This window comes from Pollachius pollachius, assembly GCF_949987615.1.
Source record: "Pollachius pollachius genome assembly, chromosome: 3".
NCBI classification, from domain to species: domain Eukaryota; kingdom Metazoa; phylum Chordata; class Actinopteri; order Gadiformes; family Gadidae; genus Pollachius; species Pollachius pollachius.
In genome coordinates, this window is record NC_136936.1 from 5,150,390 (window position 1) to 5,167,745 (window position 17,356).

The window sequence follows — 17,356 nt, forward strand, 5'->3', positions numbered from 1 at the left end:
GTGTGTGTGTGTGTGTGTGTGTGTGTGTGTGTGTGTGTGTGTGTGTGTGTGTGTGTGTGTGTGTGTGTGTGTGTGTGTGTGTGAGTGTGTACGCGTACGTCCGTTATTGTGTTTGTTTGTTTATGTTTGTGTTTATGTGTAACTATGCAATGTCGTAATCTGGCCAGATGTCGTAATCTGGCAATTATGAAAAAAGAGAACAGGAGTAATGGAGCCAGAGTTTGGTGTTTTATTGGTCGTGAAGATGGTTGTCCACATAGTCTCCCCAAATCAAAATAGTAGGCTATGTTCGACTTTAAAATGAATAATAACAACTTTTAAATACAATTAATTATATTTATTGTTTTTGCAGTACGGTATCCCACTTTTTGAGGGTCGAGTAAGAGAATATTGAGGCGCAACTGGTAAAGGGGGGCGGTGTGACGCGTCAGTCCCGAGCGCTCAGCGCATCAGTCCAGGAGCGCCACAGTGAGCGCCACCCAAACCCAGGAATAATCACAACTTTCAAAGATGTTGCTCCGCTATACATGAAAGTATTTTTCTTTTTGTAATTTTCATTTCATGGTGGAGTCCTCACACTTGATCCTATTGCATCGTGGTAAGACTTTTTTCATGTATTTTTAACCATATGCTGGATTGTTTTTAATTGTTTCATTCAAAACTCCTAAAATTATAAAAACTTCATAAATGTAGAACATTGTCCTAAACGTGTTAATTACGCATTATCCATTGACCATCCGTTTCGATTTTTCCGAAATCGGCCTAATAAACAAACATTGCGTTTGAAACAAAACTTTTTTTCCGCCCACAGGGAATTCATATATATGAGGATGAGGTGGGCTCAGTGTGAGATCCCAGCGCTCTCCCGGGTGAACATGCCTGCTCTCGGCGGCTCATACACGCGGCGCTGGCTGCTCCTGTCCGTGTTTGTCTTGGCTCTCATGCTGCCGGCGAGCAGCGGCTGTCCCAAGTCATGCGCCTGCTATGTTCCCGGAGAAGTGCACTGCACCTTCAGATACCTCACCGCAATACCTGAGCAGATCCAGGCGTCTGTGGAACGCATTAACATGGGGTGAGCTTCCCCTCATTGTCTCTGCTCTGAATCACAAAGACAAATACTGGGGTCCGTTTTTATATGAAACGTTACAATGTCGTAACTTTAAGCATCATTTGACGATCTATATATTTTTAATTGTTAATTTATTGACTTCTCCTTCCTTAGGTACAACAGGATAACGGTCTTGAGAGAGGGCGACTTCACAGGACTAGAAAACTTGGAGCTTTTGATGCTTCACAGCAATACCATCCATTCGATTGAAAACAGTGCCTTCCTGGACCTTAAATCATTACAGGTAAAGCCCTTTTTAATAAATGAACAGCTCTTATCGAAAACATATACTGTTTCACCATAGTGATATACTCAAACGACGAAACACATTTGTTGATTTATTGGGATTTATTAATTAATTTATTACTCCTGACCAATGAGTTTTATGCGTCATTAAAAAACATTTATTTGGTCTACAACTATGCTATATCTTAGCTGATTTTAAATCCATACACTGACATGCTTGGGAATGCCCATGTTATCTATTAGCATTGCCTTGACATGTGTGTTTACGGATTAATATACGCTCCAAACCACAAATGTACTTTTACAAACGTCCCCCAGGTCCTCAAGATGTCCTACAACAAGGTTCAGGAGCTCAAGAAGGAGACGTTCAAAGGTCTAGACTCCCTGCTGAGGCTGCACATGGACCACAACAGCATCGAGTTCATCAGCCCCGACGCCTTCTACGGCCTCACCAGCCTCCAGCTGGTCCACCTGGAGGGCAACCTGCTGCATCAGCTCCACCCAGACACCTTCGTCACCCTGAGGCTCAGCGGGGCCTTCAAGGTGTCCTCGGTGAGGAACATCCACCTGTCGGACAACCACCTCACCGGCCTGCCCGCCGACGTCTTCAGCAGCTGCTCGCGGCTGGAGAACCTCTTCCTCCACGGGAACCCCTGGTCCTGTGACTGCCGCATGGAGTGGCTCCCGAAGTGGTCCCAGAGGAACCCGGGTGAGAGAGAGAGAGAGAAAGAGAGAGAGAGAGAGAGAGAGAGAGAGGGAGAGAGAGAGGAGAGAGAGAGAGAGAGAGAGAGAGAGAGAGAGAGAGAGAGACAGAGACAGACACACACACACAAAGAGAGACAGAGACAGAGAGAGAGCAAGTGAGAGAGAGAGAGCGAGAGAGAGAGAGAGAGAGAGAAAGAAAGAGAGACAGAGACACACACACACAAAGAGAGACAGAGAGAGAGAGAGAGAGAGAGAGAGAGAGAGAGAGAGAGAGAGAGAGAGAGAGAGAGAGAGAGAGAGGGAGGTTGTGTTTAGTTTGGTTACCCCCACCTCATTCCCAGTGAGATATGGGGAATGGGAATGTATGCACAAGATAAGTCCCCTTCTTCACTAGCTTTTAAAAAGACAAACCCTTGCCATTTCATCCTTAAAAAAGGTTTTATTTTGGGCCAGGTACACACGTCACCTACTTGAAACGTTTAGGTAACCATGGATTTGGATGTACTTATTCTAAATGCAATACAACACAGTCATTGTCATGTAATCCTTTTTTCTAAACTTAGAAAATATTGATATATTCTCTATCAAGTCAATGGTAAAATTATATGAAATGAATGAGGACACATATAGAGCTAAGATAACTAAATTCACATTCATATCCATCACTTTTTCAGGACATAACTATTCATACAGCTTAACCAAACACATAACACAAAATGCTCTGTTCGGATGTCCCACAGGTGTGCTGAAATGTAAGCGAGACAAGAAGTACGCACGGGGCCAGCTGTGTCCCATGTGTGCCGGCCCTGGGCCCCATACCGGCCGGTCCCTCTCCCAGCTCCCCGGCGAGTCCTTCGCCTGCACCCAGCCCTGGATCCATCCCCACCTCAAGCAGAGCAACGTCAGCCTGGCCACCGGCGACTTCACCCCGGTCCTCCCCAGGGACTTCATCGCCCCCATCGGCTCCATGCAGCTGAACCTCACCGACCACTTCTTCAACGTGGCCGTGCTGTCCTGCACCGTGCAGAGGCCCTCGTCCATGGAGAACCTGACCCTCACCGAGGAGGACGACGACGTCAGCCTTCTCAGAGTCGACGTGGCCTCCTCGCTGGTGTGCAACGTGGACTACGAACACGTGCAGCAGCTGTGGCACATCCTGGCCACCTACAGCGACTCTCCCATGAGGCTGGAGAGAGGCCTGATGCTGTCCCGGAGCCCAGAGATGCTGTACCAGTACCGGCAGCTCAGACCGGAGGAAGGCCAGGAGGGGATCTACACTGACATTAAGGCCGTTATCACGGCTTCCCCGGGGTGGTTGATGCAGGACATGGTACACCTCCAGCTCGACCGCACCACCACTACCTACTCCACCTTGCACATACGGTACTGGTCGGTGGTGCACCTCCGCGTGGAGAGCAGAGTGCCCAAGAAGGGTCGCTACAGCTGGACCCTGATCAAACGGGACAACAAGACGAGAACCGAGCACTCCGTACTCAAAGGTAGGCGGATAGGGATTCGATGGAATTACAATATTGTGTAACATGTCTATAAAATATACAGTCGTGATGAATGGCAATTCACTTTTGTTATTATTAGACTGTATTTATCAAATTTTGTTATTTAAGGGATATATTGTTGATTCGATGTGATTTGATTTTATTTGACCGTATGCTGTGTTATGTTATAGGTGGTGTAGCAGAGCTGAACTGCCAGACCATGGGCGAACCAAAGCCTTCTGTCGAATGGATATTAGCAGACGGCAATAAGGTCAGAGCTCCTTTCATCAGCGAGGAGGGAAAGATTGTCATCACAGCTGACGGGAGGCTCACTTTGCGTGGTGCCGACATATCCGACGCCGGCCTCTACCGCTGCATCGCCACCAACTACCTGGACGCAGACATTCTCAACTTCAGAATCACAGTGCTGCCCACCGACGTGGAGCAAGCCGAGGTCAATGGGGTCCAGCTCACTAGAGCACTGGGTCAAGATCTGGTCCTGGACTGCGGCTCCACAGGCAGCCCGGAGGCCTCCGTTCAGTGGATTCTACCAGATCACTCTGTGGTCCGAGAGTCTTATGGGAACAAGAAACTACACGAGAACGGGACTTTGAGGATTCGTGGTCTCACCGCGAGGGACCGGGGATTCTACAGGTGCCTGGCTGCTAACTACATGGGAGCTGATCTGCTGGTCTCACTGGTGACCCTAACAGCGGAAGCTGCAGGGGCAGTAGCAGAGGATGAAGAGCCAACGTTGGGTGTGGATGTTATGGTTGAGTCTGACACTGGGGAAAAGGAGATGGATCTGAGTGAGCCCCCTCCCCTATCTGAAAGAACTAGTCAGGAGTCTAGGACTATCACCTCGGACAGGCCCTACCCCAGGCTTGGGTCTCTAGGTCGGGGTAGAATGGGTCTAAGGCGGAATGGCCCGATGGGAAGCAGACGCATCTGGAGCAACAGGATCTTTAATACAAACAGCAGGAGAGTCGCCCCAGAGAAATTTGCTGAATTTATGAAGAAGGCCCAAGGTGCATCAAAACAAAGAGACACAGGTCTTTCTGGAAATGGGGAAACAGGCTCTGGTGAGGGTTTTAACGAAGTGGTTTTACCAGATTCAGTTACATATTCGACAGACAGCCCTCAAGTAGATTCAACTTTGTTAACTGCATGGCAACAGGAATACAGCACCTACCCTGACACTGTGATAAAGACACAGAACAGTGAGTATAACGGTTTAGCGAGCGCTCAGACAGATGCCATGGAAACAACAGAGTCATACACACAGTCGCATCTTGTGACGCCTATGGACTCAGCATTTACAGATAGTCCTGAGAGGTTGAATGAACTCCAAAGTGATGCAGCCACCCCACAGGACACTGCATTGGAAAAAAGTGTAACAGCTGGTAATTGGATCATACCAACGGAATTCTACACTAAGAGAAGTACCAAAACAAACCAAGATCCACTCGTGTTCTATTCGGATAGTGCTGTGGCTGACAACTCAGAGGAAACTGAGTTGACATTCTCAGGGGAAAACCCTGCAGAGCCTGAGACCTCTACCAGAAGGGGTCTCTCTTTTGTCACAGAGCCCAACGTTACTCCAATGACGGATGGAGCAGGGCCGGCCAATCCCGTTGTTCACACGTCCACGGATGCAGAGAGCCAGACCACTTTCACAGCGGTTACCATCACAGAGAGAGGTCAAGATGAGGTTACTTTCCACACCACCCAAAAGATCACATCCCCGGGGCTACCAGCAGGATCCACCATCATCTCCCATCAGCAGATTCACATCATTCCACCGCCAAAGACCGGCAGAGGAGGAGGAAGAGGAGGAGGTCGCCGAAGACCCTTCCAAGGACGTAGGAGGATTATCAAACCTAATAGGATCACTGACATACAATCCTACATTAATAAACTCACACTACCTACAGTAAAGAAAGAACGGAACGTTACAGTGGGCTACACTGTGCAACTTGTAACAGGTGAGCCTTGTTTTGTATAGAATTATTATATTCTGATAGCAACGCTTTACTTGAAATATATATGTTAATTGGCCAGTTGATTTGATTATCTGTGTCTGCCAAATGTCAAATTTCTTTCAGACCTCAGTCGTGATGCGAAAGAGAAGACGACAACAACGGAGAAACCAAATGTGGCCACATCACCAATATCCATGGGTTCCCATTTGAGCAGTTCAGATATTCCTCTCTCTTCACGACATAACACAGCTACAACAAAGTATCACACTACTAAAGCCCCACTTATCCACAGCCAGTCTGGTCCTGGATATTCACGTGACTACATTACCTCTTCAGATGCCCCTGAGCGTATCTTTACCCCTGATCCATTAATGTCCACAAGCGAAGAAGCAATCTCTTCAACAACTCCCATGCCTACTAAGGCTGTACATAAACGATTCCAGTGGCACAGGCAGTTTGGTCACAAGGGAAAATACAGGCAGAGGCTGAACAGATTCCAGAGACCATCCATCAAGACACAGACAACGACCATAGTGAAAACCACTACAATGATCCCAACCACCACCCCTGCTGCTCCTGCAACCTCCATGTATCTGATTCACTCCAGATACACTACAAGCAAAGAAAGCTCCTTAGAAAATGGCTATGAAGATGTATCCTCTTCTGATTATGAGCCTACGACGGTGTCACCTATCTCACACTATCAAACTAGTACAATTCCAACATTCAACACTTTCACCAATACTCAGACATCACCAGCCATCCAAACTATTGATTCCCCACCTACAGTCAGTCCACCTTCAAGGGCAAACCCTGATGAGTCCTCTGGGTCAGGGGGCTACCCTGAGGACTGGCGTGTGATCAAACAGAAGCCTAAAGGAGCAGGAGGACGTATCGGCAGAAGGAGGAAGCCCATAAAGGGAAGAAGGCCCTTCAGGAAACCTGCAACTTCTACGGCAGCTCCCACCACAACACAGGCAACAACTCATTTAAAACCTACCATTTACACCACCATGAGAACCCTGATGGTGACAACTGTATTGCCATTCTCCGTCTCCACACCTCTCTACGCTCCATCCAGGGAATACGATGGTTCTACTGGGATGGCATCTTCAGAAGAGCAAACAAACGTATATGGAGAAGATAAGTGGCATTACTCGACCTATACTACTCCTCAAACCCAGACTATGACCAACGGCCCCTGGGCAACCATACCGAAACCTTCATCCAATGTCATCACAATTAGGACTACAAAGAACCCAGCCACCACATTTAGGGACACGGTCTACAGCAACATCAAACCAGCCGAGAGGAACAGGTATCAGCCAACAGCAATGCCAATCAGGCCGACAATGAGAAGCAATTCAGGAATACCCGTCGACTTTGGCACATTTGCCATAACAACACCAGAGCAAGAATACCCCACAACAGCAACAACAGTGGGGGTGGATCTCTCCACTGCCAAGAATATGCAAAGCAAACCCAAGATACTCGGTGGTAATGCGGCTAGTTTCACAGTGCTGTCAAACTCGGATGCTTTCCTGCCCTGTGAGACAGTGGGAGACCCTAAGCCAGCCATCAGGTGGATGCGCTTCTCAACAAGTACAGGTACACCAACTCTGAAAAACCACCATGTCTTTAGTTGAATTGAAGAGATCCACACTGTTAACAGGTTCCTACTTACACAGACATAACTGCATTTCTGATGACAAAGGTTATATTTATATAGTGTTGTAGTGTGATACACAAGTCATTACACAACCAGGAGTCACAACTAATCTCACTTTCTTTTTTTTAGGACACACAATTACCATCAAGGGGAAGATGGGCAAGTTTGAAGTCTTAAGCAATGGCACCCTGGCCATCCAAAATGCCAACATTAAGGACCGTGGCCAATACCTATGTCTTGCTGAGAATGATCTGGGCTCAGACAAATTGTTGGTAACCCTCTCGGTGGTAGCATACCCCTCGCGCATCCTGGAGCCAAAGATCCGGGAGATTAAGTCTCATGCTGGAAGCACTGTGGAAATGAAATGCAAGGCAGAGGGCCGTCCCACGCCTCTGATATCCTGGATTCTCGCCAACCGGACACAGGTGAGGGGTTACATCTCAGGGAAGGGGAGGGCTTCCGTGACACCCGAGGGCACCCTGATCATCGAACAGGTGTCAGTTTATGATAGAGGTCATTACAAATGCATCGCAAGCAACCCAGCTGGAGCCGCGACCGCAACGGTCCGACTGCAGGTGGTGTCGGCTCCCCCTGGCATCCTGCAGGAGAAACGGGAGAATGTGAAAGCTGTTATGGGCCAGAGTCTGTGGCTGCCATGCACGGGCCAAGGCAACCCCCCACCGACCCTTCACTGGGTCCTACCGGATGGCTCGGCCGTGCAGACAAACAGGCGCGCTCCGAATCCCAGAGTGGCAATGTATGACAATGGTACCCTCCACGTTAAGGATTTGGCTTTAACAGACAACGGGAAATACGAATGCATCGCGACGAGTTCCACAGGATCAGAGAGGAGGGTGGTGACAGTGACGGTGGAGAAACGGGATTCAGCGCCTCGGATAGTGGAGACATCCCAACTCATGACGGAGATGTCCTTCGGGGATCAGCTAAGGCTGAACTGTATGGCAACAGGGGAACCCAAACCCAGGATTATGTGGAGACTACCTTCTAAAGCCGTGGTGGATCAGTGGCATAGGTAATATACCCCCCATCCCCTTTGTTTATTAAATTCCATTATTTTAATAGTTGGGACTGTTATTCGTTTTACACAATTATATTATTTACGTTATTTAGCAGACTCTTATATAACTTCACTTAAAGGTAAGGCTGAGGACAATCAAAGCACACAATATTTTATTTATTCAGTAGTTTTTCTTTGCAGGCTTTTATTATTAGTGGTAGTCAAGTGCATATTAGGAGTAATTGCATTGCAACAAAATAAATAATATACATTTGTAATTGTTAGAAAATGTAGTTTAATTGACTTTAATTTAGGAGCATATTGATATCCATGCACTGGAAACTGAAATCGTAAGTAAGAAAAGTGAAAATACTTCATCAGTGGAGTCTTTGAGCCTCAGCCAAGTCCAAAGTACAGATCAAGCACATGTTGCTGAAACGTATAGCTTCTCCTGGGATCCTTGTATTTATATAGTTGAAAATGGCTCTATTTAAAATCTCGCACTCAGGTTTCCATCCATCCTCATTCCTCCAGTCGAGCTTCCTGTGTTAACCCTGCACCAGATCCCCTTCAGACAGAGAATAATAGTTTTAGTGTTTTAATGTGCTGAATAGTCAGTTCTTCCAGGCTCAACATTATGGAACGAGATACTGAGCCCTCTGACCGAATGAATGCAAGCCACTAATGTACTCCAGCACAATCCAAATGGAAACGCTGGTTACAATTATGGCAGTAGGTATATGAGCTCATGACCTCTGATGTTTTCATGGTGAGTGTGGTAGACCTTAAGTAAGCAAGATTTTTATCAGGCTCTTCGATTGAGCTTGGATTCTTCATAAAATGTACTGCGAAGAAAGTCTCAAAGCTTTCTTCTTCATTATAATGCAAGCATTGTTTATTAAGTTGAAATCAAAATAGATGTTTATTCCAGCCCCGTGATTTTATTTGATATTTTATTTAAATTAAATTAATATTAATGGTACTTTATATTATTATTTATTATAATTTTTTAACATAGTTATTGATTATTTTTACATTTCATATAAATATCCTTTTGATACATTGTTAAGCCATTCTAATTTCCTTTTCATCGTTGCTGTTTTTTGGTTTCAGGATGGGCAGCAGAATCCATGTGGAGGAAAACGGGACTCTGATTGTGAACATGGTGAACGACAAAGATGCAGGGGACTACCTCTGTGTGGCGCGCAGCAAGATGGGCGACGAGTTCCGGCTCATGAAGGTCACTGTGTCCATGCAGCCCGCCAAGATCGAACCTAAGCACTACGGCAAGAAGCAGATCCCCTTCGGTAGAGACCTCAAGGTGGACTGCAAGGCCTCTGGGTCTCCCCAGCCAGACATCTCATGGGGTCTACCAGACGGCACGCTGGTCAACAGTGCCATGCAGTCCGACAGCAGCAGCGGCAACAATGGCGGCCGCAGAACACGCCGCTTTGTCCTGTTTGATAACGGGACACTCTACCTAAATCAGGTAACCCAAATCTGTGTACACTCTCTCATCTGTAAGTTGTATGTTGTACATCCTGGCCCTTAATGTACGCACTAATTGTATGTTGTTCGTCCTTGCACTTAAAAATAGTGCTTGGCATTGTTTAGCATCTTATCCAAGCTAGCTTTGTTGTATATGGGTAATACCTAACAATTTTTGGCAAGTGCCTGGCACTTTGTTCTATGAACATCCTTACTGTACCGACAGCAATATATTGTTTCTCTTTCTTCTGACAAATGTGCTAATTGTCAGTTTGGATAAAAGTGTCTGCCATATGCCCTAAATTTAGATGTAAATGTAAAGCATAGAGAGGTCTCTTTTTAAACAGATCTCCTTATTATATTTCTTTCAGGTTGGTATTTCGGAGGAAGGCGACTACACCTGTTATGCAGAGAACCAAGTCGGCAAGGATGAAATGCATGTGCACATCACCGTGGTGACAGCTGCTCCAAGGATTCGTTCCCCGAGGCTGACCTATGGCAAGGTGAAGCCTGGAGGCAACGTCCGTTTTGACTGCGAGGCGGTGGGGGAGCCCAAACCTAAGATTCTTTGGATGTTACCCAACAATGACGTGATTGCAGCGTCTCATGAGCGGTACCTGATGCATGTGAACGGCTCCCTGGATATAAGAGACGTAAAAATGATGGACGTAGGCCAGTATGTCTGTATGGCTCGCAACCCCGTCGGCGAAAACAGGAAGGTGTACAGATTGGAGCTGGACGGCAACCCGCCAGTGATAAATGGCTATCAGCAGAAAAGGACAGTGATCAAGGATGCAGTGGTAAAGTATTCAAGGAAGTTTATAGACTGCAAGGCTGAGGGAACGCCGTCGCCGTCAATCACCTGGATCATGCCGGATAACATTTTCCTGAAGGCTCCATATTTTGGAAGCAGGATCAATGTCCATCATAACGGGACACTAGAGTTCCGAAACGTGAGGCCAACCGACACTGCAGAGTACATCTGCATGGCGAGGAACGCCGAGGGAGAAGCGGTCATGGTCGTACAGCTGGAAGTGACCAGCATGTTGAGGAGACCAATCTTTAGAAACCCCTTTAATGAGCGCGTCGTCACCCGGTTGGGGAAGACTGCTGTGTTGAACTGCTCTGCAGATGGACATCCCATACCTGAGATGATATGGATCCTGCCAAACGGGACACGTATTACCGCTGGGCCTGAACGTGGATACAGGCATCACCTTGGCAGCGATGGGACTTTTATGATCTACAACCCTGTAAAAGAGGATAGCGGGAAGTACCGCTGTGCTGCAAAGAACTCTGTGGGCTACATAGAGAAGCTCATTCTCTTGGAGGTAGGCCAGAAGCCATACATTCTCTCCAGGCCAAGGGGCATCATACGCGTCGTTTCTGGGGAACCTCTGTTCGTCCACTGCCTGGCCGACAGCAGCCCCAGACCCAGCGTGTCGTGGACCGTCCCAGGAGGACACACCCTGACCGGCGCTCAAGCCCTCGGACGCTACAGGCTGCTGGAGAACGGGACCTTGGTGGTGCACGACACGACAATTTACGACAGAGGAACCTATGTGTGCAGAGCACAGAACGATGCAGGCGAAGCCGTTCTTAAGGTCCCTGTCATCATCATCGCTTACACTCCCCGCATCACGACCTGGCCACCCCCTAATGTGAGGGCGATGGTGGGAGCACCGGTCCAGCTCAGCTGCGGTGCCATCGGGATCCCCAAACCGGAGATCAACTGGGAGCTGCCTGACGGGTCGGTTCTGTCTGCAGCGGGGCCGGGCCGCCCCAAGGGCAGCGAGTTGCTCCACCCTCAGGGAACACTGATCATCCAGAGACCCATGGTCTCAGACTCTGGAGCATACAAGTGCATTGCAAAGAATCAACTGGGCACAGACTCAAAGCTCACGTTTGTACGCGTGCTGTGAGAGAGAGACATGTGGACAGTGTTGCATCAGGTTGATGGCAACATTACATCAGACCCCTGATAGGCCGATCACAGTTTGTGCAAAGACTTTAAATGGAACGCGGAAAAATAGAGATGGGAGCCAGGGATATCATGGAAGATTTTATGTTTCAATTGTTGAATATATGAAGTCCATTCATAGCGTTGTCTTAGCGAAGCATGAAATATCTAAGTTCAGATCTAAACAGGGGATTTAGAAGGCATAGGCTTGAGTGTGTCTGTTTTTAGAGCAAATCTGGCACAGTAGTGGCAAGAGGGGCCCATAAAGAGGGGGAGCTGTCAGTTACCTTATTGCAGATGGGGGTAATATTGAAGCTATGGGCAGCAGCATGGGGTGCCACAGGATGCCTTAAGTTGAGAAATTCTGTGTGGGGTTGGACCGCCCACTGACATTAGCAAAATATTTATATTTTCATCTCACGTTGAGTGACAGCTGTTTTCTTAAGAACACTATCCAAAAATGTTATCTTTCTCAATGTAAAGATAACTTTTAAAAACGTTTTAAAACATGTTTGTACACTGGAGAACTTACATACCAACATTACATGCAATATCTTTATCTACTCCTCTTCTATATCATCATTTAGGTCTTTCCAATAAGGGAAACATTATTCAATGAAACACAGAACTATTGTGTTAGACAGAATAAAGTAAGAGGATACTGTTATTAAGTAAAAATGCAGTAAATGTACATTATGTATCAAGACGTTTGAATAAAAACGAAAATTAGAGGAGAAAAACAAAATGAGCCCTTCTGTTGTATTTCCCAACTTATTGCGTTGAAATACCAATCATTCAAAAGGATAATACATATGTTTAACGTATAGACTAGGTCTTGGTGTTTTTTGCTGGAAAGACGTCTGAGATATGTCAATAAAGATCTGTATGTGTGGTGTATATAGGGGTGGATCAACCCAGTGGGTCCTTGAGAGAAAGAGAGAGCTGCTGTTTCTCTCTGAAGGTAAACTTCAACTCCAGCTGTGAAAACAGCTCCCGTCAAACCCTCCCTGCCATGTGGCAAATCCAGCAGAGAGCTTCTGATACGGTCTGCGATAGTTTGTTTATTTTGCGGCGGGGGGATGTGGATGTGATATCGGAAGAAGAAGGAGAAGTTAGTGAAGTGTTTTGACATGAAACAACACAATGTGCGACGCTTCGTACTGCTGTTCTGCTGCTTTTAAGTCTCTGGTTTGGTATTGACACAAGATAAATATACCAAAAAACTAATGGCTTGAGATGGATGAAAAAAGTCAATAAAGAACAAACTGTTGTTTTCTTTGCTCTAGAAAATAAATAATATATTTGCTTACAGATAAGAATTGGCTTCAGTTGCCACATTAACTTTGATTGGCGCTAATTTTGAACAAAAAAGTGCAGTAGCTTTTAGAACAACTGGGAACCATTTCATTGCAAATTGCTGCAATTCACTGAGATCACCTATAATGATACACACTTAGGAAAACTTCTGGGTTCCTGTTGACTTTGAGACTTTACCTCATCGCTAATGCTGTCAGTTCAGGTGAAAAAGGACCAGAGTGCTAAACCAACCAAGTAACAAGTAGCTTTGAGATGGAATAGTGCTTACAATATTGAATCCATTCGGCGCACTTCCGAATGGTAAGGTTCCATCTTCAAATATATTCTTGTGGTCAGAGACATTGGACCATTTTTTAAACCAGTTAAATGTTCCAGACAGTATCAGAAGCATTAGAAAAAGGAAGAAATTCTGTTCCATAAACATAGGAATGCTGTGTAATTCCCTGGTATTTGATGAACACCACTCGTTGGATGTGTGACCAAGGTTCAGTCAAACATATGGTGACCACAACACTAATGTAGTGAAGGGGAAGATGTCGTACAGCTCCTAACAGGGATATCTGTCTGCTAACTTCATTTGAAAAATATCTGAATGATCGCACCATTGATCACAATCCATGGTTTGGTCGATTTATTCAGTACTGCTCTTGAAGGGGAACCGTCATGCACACTTGTTTTTAATATAAGAGAAGATTGGGTAGATATATTCAGTTCCGCACTTGAAAGGAGCCAGTCACGCTTTTACTTTGTAATATAAGAGAAGATTTGGTAGATATATCCAGTTCTGCTCTTAAAGATTACTTTGTTATATAAGAGAGTGCTGCTCTGTTTTGTACACTTCAGCCAGGGGGACCTGGCCAAGAGGGCAGCACAGCATGGGGTGAAACACAACACAAAACAAACAACTCATTCATATGCATGTTGTGTGAAATATATAAACATACAAATATATATAATACTGTATTCTGTCGTCATTGTTCTCTATTGGTCCAGTGTTGACGCATGTGTGTGTGTGTGTGTGTGTGTGTGTGTGTGTGTGTGTGTGTGTGTGTGTGTTTGTGTGTGTGTGTGTGTGTGTGTGTGTGTGAGTGCGGGATGCAACCACATACAGACACAGAAAGTTTTAAGCAAGAACCTCCGTAAGTCAAGTTTAAAGGGGAAGTTAGTTCTTTCATGATTTTATAGGAGAACATAATGACATCATAACGTAAAGACATCCCTTGGCAAGCTCCAAATAAAGTCTCCCAGCGTTCGCATGCTCAACATGGTTTTTAACTTTAAACCGAGACACACAGTCACTCCATCATACTCTGCCTTGGACTTCAGACGACCCCTCTACAATGCCTTCATGGAACAATGCGGTCATTATTGACCTCTGCTATATATCTGGATCTTTTTTTTAGGGCCTTCATACTGTTTGATGCTGCTATAGACAACCAGACCTGGCGGCCAAACAATCTGGCTGGATTTAAACAAAGGTCCCTGTGTTACGCTTCTGCCGTGTCGTCCACCATCTCATCCACAGTCCCCCAGCCGGAGCGGTCTCCCACTCCCGTGTGTGTGTTTTTGTGTGTGTGTATGTGTGCATGTGTGCGTGTGTAATTGTGTGTGCGTATGTGTGTGAGTGTGTGTGTAGTATGAATGGTGTAAACTTCTGCATCCATCATCAGGACTTGTGTTTGTATTTTCTTCTGTGCGTGCCAGAGGATGATTTGTGGACTGCACTAATGCTTAATGTGAATACAGTTACTGCATTATCCACTATCTCAGACTGAGGAATGGCTTTCTCCTCCCTTAATGCAGCATGTCATATTCTGTTCTAGCTCAGCTACTGACTACTTCAAGGTTAATTCTAGTGTGTATGGTCCCTGTTATCTGTGTAATGGATGATGATAGGGCTATAGCGATTGATATAGAGGGAGTGAAGGGGCTTAATACAGTCATTGCAATATTGGAAACCATGTTTCCTTCTGTCACATTTATCTCATAGTTTTCATGTTCAACACACAGCCTGCAAATGGAAATCTTTGAAGAATCTGTCTGATAGAAGACATGCTCAATGATTCCTCAAATTCCTTCAACTTAAACTGTCTGCTTCTCTCCCATTTGAGTAGCGGGATCAAGAAAGTCCCACACATTTCTCAGAATCCAGTGCCGTAAAACTCCCGGCCAAAGCCTTGAGTGTAGTCCCTTGCCAATTCAAATACCTGCATGTGCATGCAGTATAAATATCTCGGTGGCCAAGTGTTACCACGCACAAGTGTGTGGACATACGCACAGAATGCTTGTTGGGTGATGGCTGTCTCTCGGTGTCTGTGGTGAGGGGGGAATGTGACAGGGGCCTTCCAGAATTCACAGGCCTGCTCTCCAGACACAAGGGGAGATATTCATCATTCTGCCGTGGTTTTCTCGCCCTTTGGGGTCCTTTGGAAACCAAACAAGCCTTCAATCACGGCTCCTCCTGTGCCTGCAGAGTCCGCTGCCACCGGTGCAATGAGAAAGAGGTCATAGATACTGTATGTCGGGAAACAGCAGGGTAAAGGGCAGACATTTTATGTTACGAATTCTGAAGCCTGAAGCAATCAGGTTTCACTCCTGATTTATATCAGGCCTGCAAATAATAAAATCTTTATCCTCATGTGCTCCTAATGAAGTATTTGACGGAAGATTTATTACGTCATTTAAACATAAACTGACACATAAATTAACCATCCCCATGCTGTACGCGGTGGGCTGACCAGCTCGGGGGATACTGAATTTATTGCTTGTAATAATCGGTCAAATATCCAGGGGATCCGCGCTAGACTCATTCCTCACAACCTCAATTTGACCGACGGAAGTTTGTCTGCGGGGAAGTGGTGCTCCGACCTGATTGGGTACAGATGTGGCCTCAGAGAGGAACCAGGTGGATTGTGGGAAGCCACCACTGTAAACCTTTACGTTCTGCACTGTAGGACTTCCAGACAACCGCCGGGACCAGACATCAAAGCCGGGGTCTGTATGGGGGAAGCCCCCCCAGGGAAAATAAACGTTCACACACCCTAGCACACCTTATTATGTGCGTCAACAGTATGCCACTTCTACCTGCTTCAGGACATCCCTGCAGGACAGCTTGAGTTTATCCAGATTGCACAACTGGCACTGGCACCACAGTTAAGGATCGCTTGAGTTACACAAGGAGTCCAGATGAGCAAACAAACGGACGAGGGCCCAGCCAATGAAACACGTTGTATTGATTGCAGTCCACAGAGGATGGATCAATCATTTGATGCGAGAATGTTCATTTTCAATCAGTTTAAATTAGTTTTTAATATGCTTTTTAAAAAATTGCAAATGACAATATATGTATGATTATTTTAATGTTGATTTAGTATCTCATTAATATTCCGGCCGTCTGTTTTATTTTTACATTTGATTCAGTTATTCCATATTCCGACAAAAGAAGTGCATCGTCCTCATGAGTGTACCACATTTACTCAATCGAATGTCAAATATCGTTGCGATCGCAGCCGTTGTTGCCGTGTTCCAGGTGCCGGAAAAGGATTCTGGAAGGGTCGGTGGAAGTGCCGCCAAGGCAGCCTTGGATGAGGGACATTTCCTTCGGGGGGACATGTCTGTAGAGAAACAGCAGTACACTTGTGACAACACAGTACAGTACAGTACAGTACAGTACAGTACAGTACAGTACCATCGCTACAGATGCATTGTGTAAACAATATCTGTTAGATTCATATCTATCTTTTCCAGTGCATATGGCTGCCTTGATATTTGGTTGTTTGTCATGGGGCTGACACCAGGATAAGGCCTGCCTGCACCTGACACATGTCTCCACCATATGTAGACAGTGTGTCTGACTGGGGAAATCTAGCAGGGTTAGTGTTAGATGCCATGACCGAAGCGACTTACAGAAAGTCCCTTTGTCACTATCACATAAAAAAAACAAAGAGCGAGTCACAGACTTGTTTTTAGTTGCATGTTCACCTTCATGTCCTCTGGTAAAACCTTTCCTGTTGAGTCCTCAACGTTCCAAGGAAAGTAGTTCAATGTCATCCTAATTAACGGGCTGGACTTTTACGACACATCAACGGCCCAGTTTGGTCTATTTATAACACTTCTGCCTGAACAGTCCTATTTGTGATGTCACAAGAGGATAGATGTTGAAATGGCTTGTAATTGATAATCCACCTCACCCCCTGGTGCTTAGACAAACGATATCAACCGGACACAGGGGTACTTTTCTTTAACAAGGTTTATTAATAGCACGACACTAAGGTCTCCAAATGACATCACTCTTCAGACCACCTGCTCTCTCCTGTCTGTCTCAGATCCACACTCCACATTGCCCGACGACCTCAGAATACCACTAT

The 17,356-nt window shown here is 45.9% G+C and overlaps 1 protein-coding gene across 1 annotated transcript; it reads left to right on the forward strand.

Moving 5' to 3' along the window:
• The first annotated feature begins 486 nt into the window (after positions 1 to 486).
• On the forward strand, positions 487 to 12,311 carry igsf10 (immunoglobulin superfamily, member 10). The gene is made up of 10 exons (XM_079733972.1): positions 487 to 598; positions 812 to 1,072; positions 1,223 to 1,352; positions 1,673 to 2,063; positions 2,800 to 3,558; positions 3,747 to 5,540; positions 5,661 to 7,145; positions 7,336 to 8,239; positions 9,338 to 9,713; positions 10,084 to 12,311. The coding sequence occupies exons 2-10, from the start codon at positions 825 to 827 to the stop codon at positions 11,632 to 11,634; spliced, it is 7,638 nt and encodes a 2,545-aa protein (XP_079590098.1). The 5' UTR covers positions 487 to 598; positions 812 to 824; the 3' UTR covers positions 11,635 to 12,311.
• Positions 12,312 to 17,356: the final 5,045 nt, after the last annotated feature.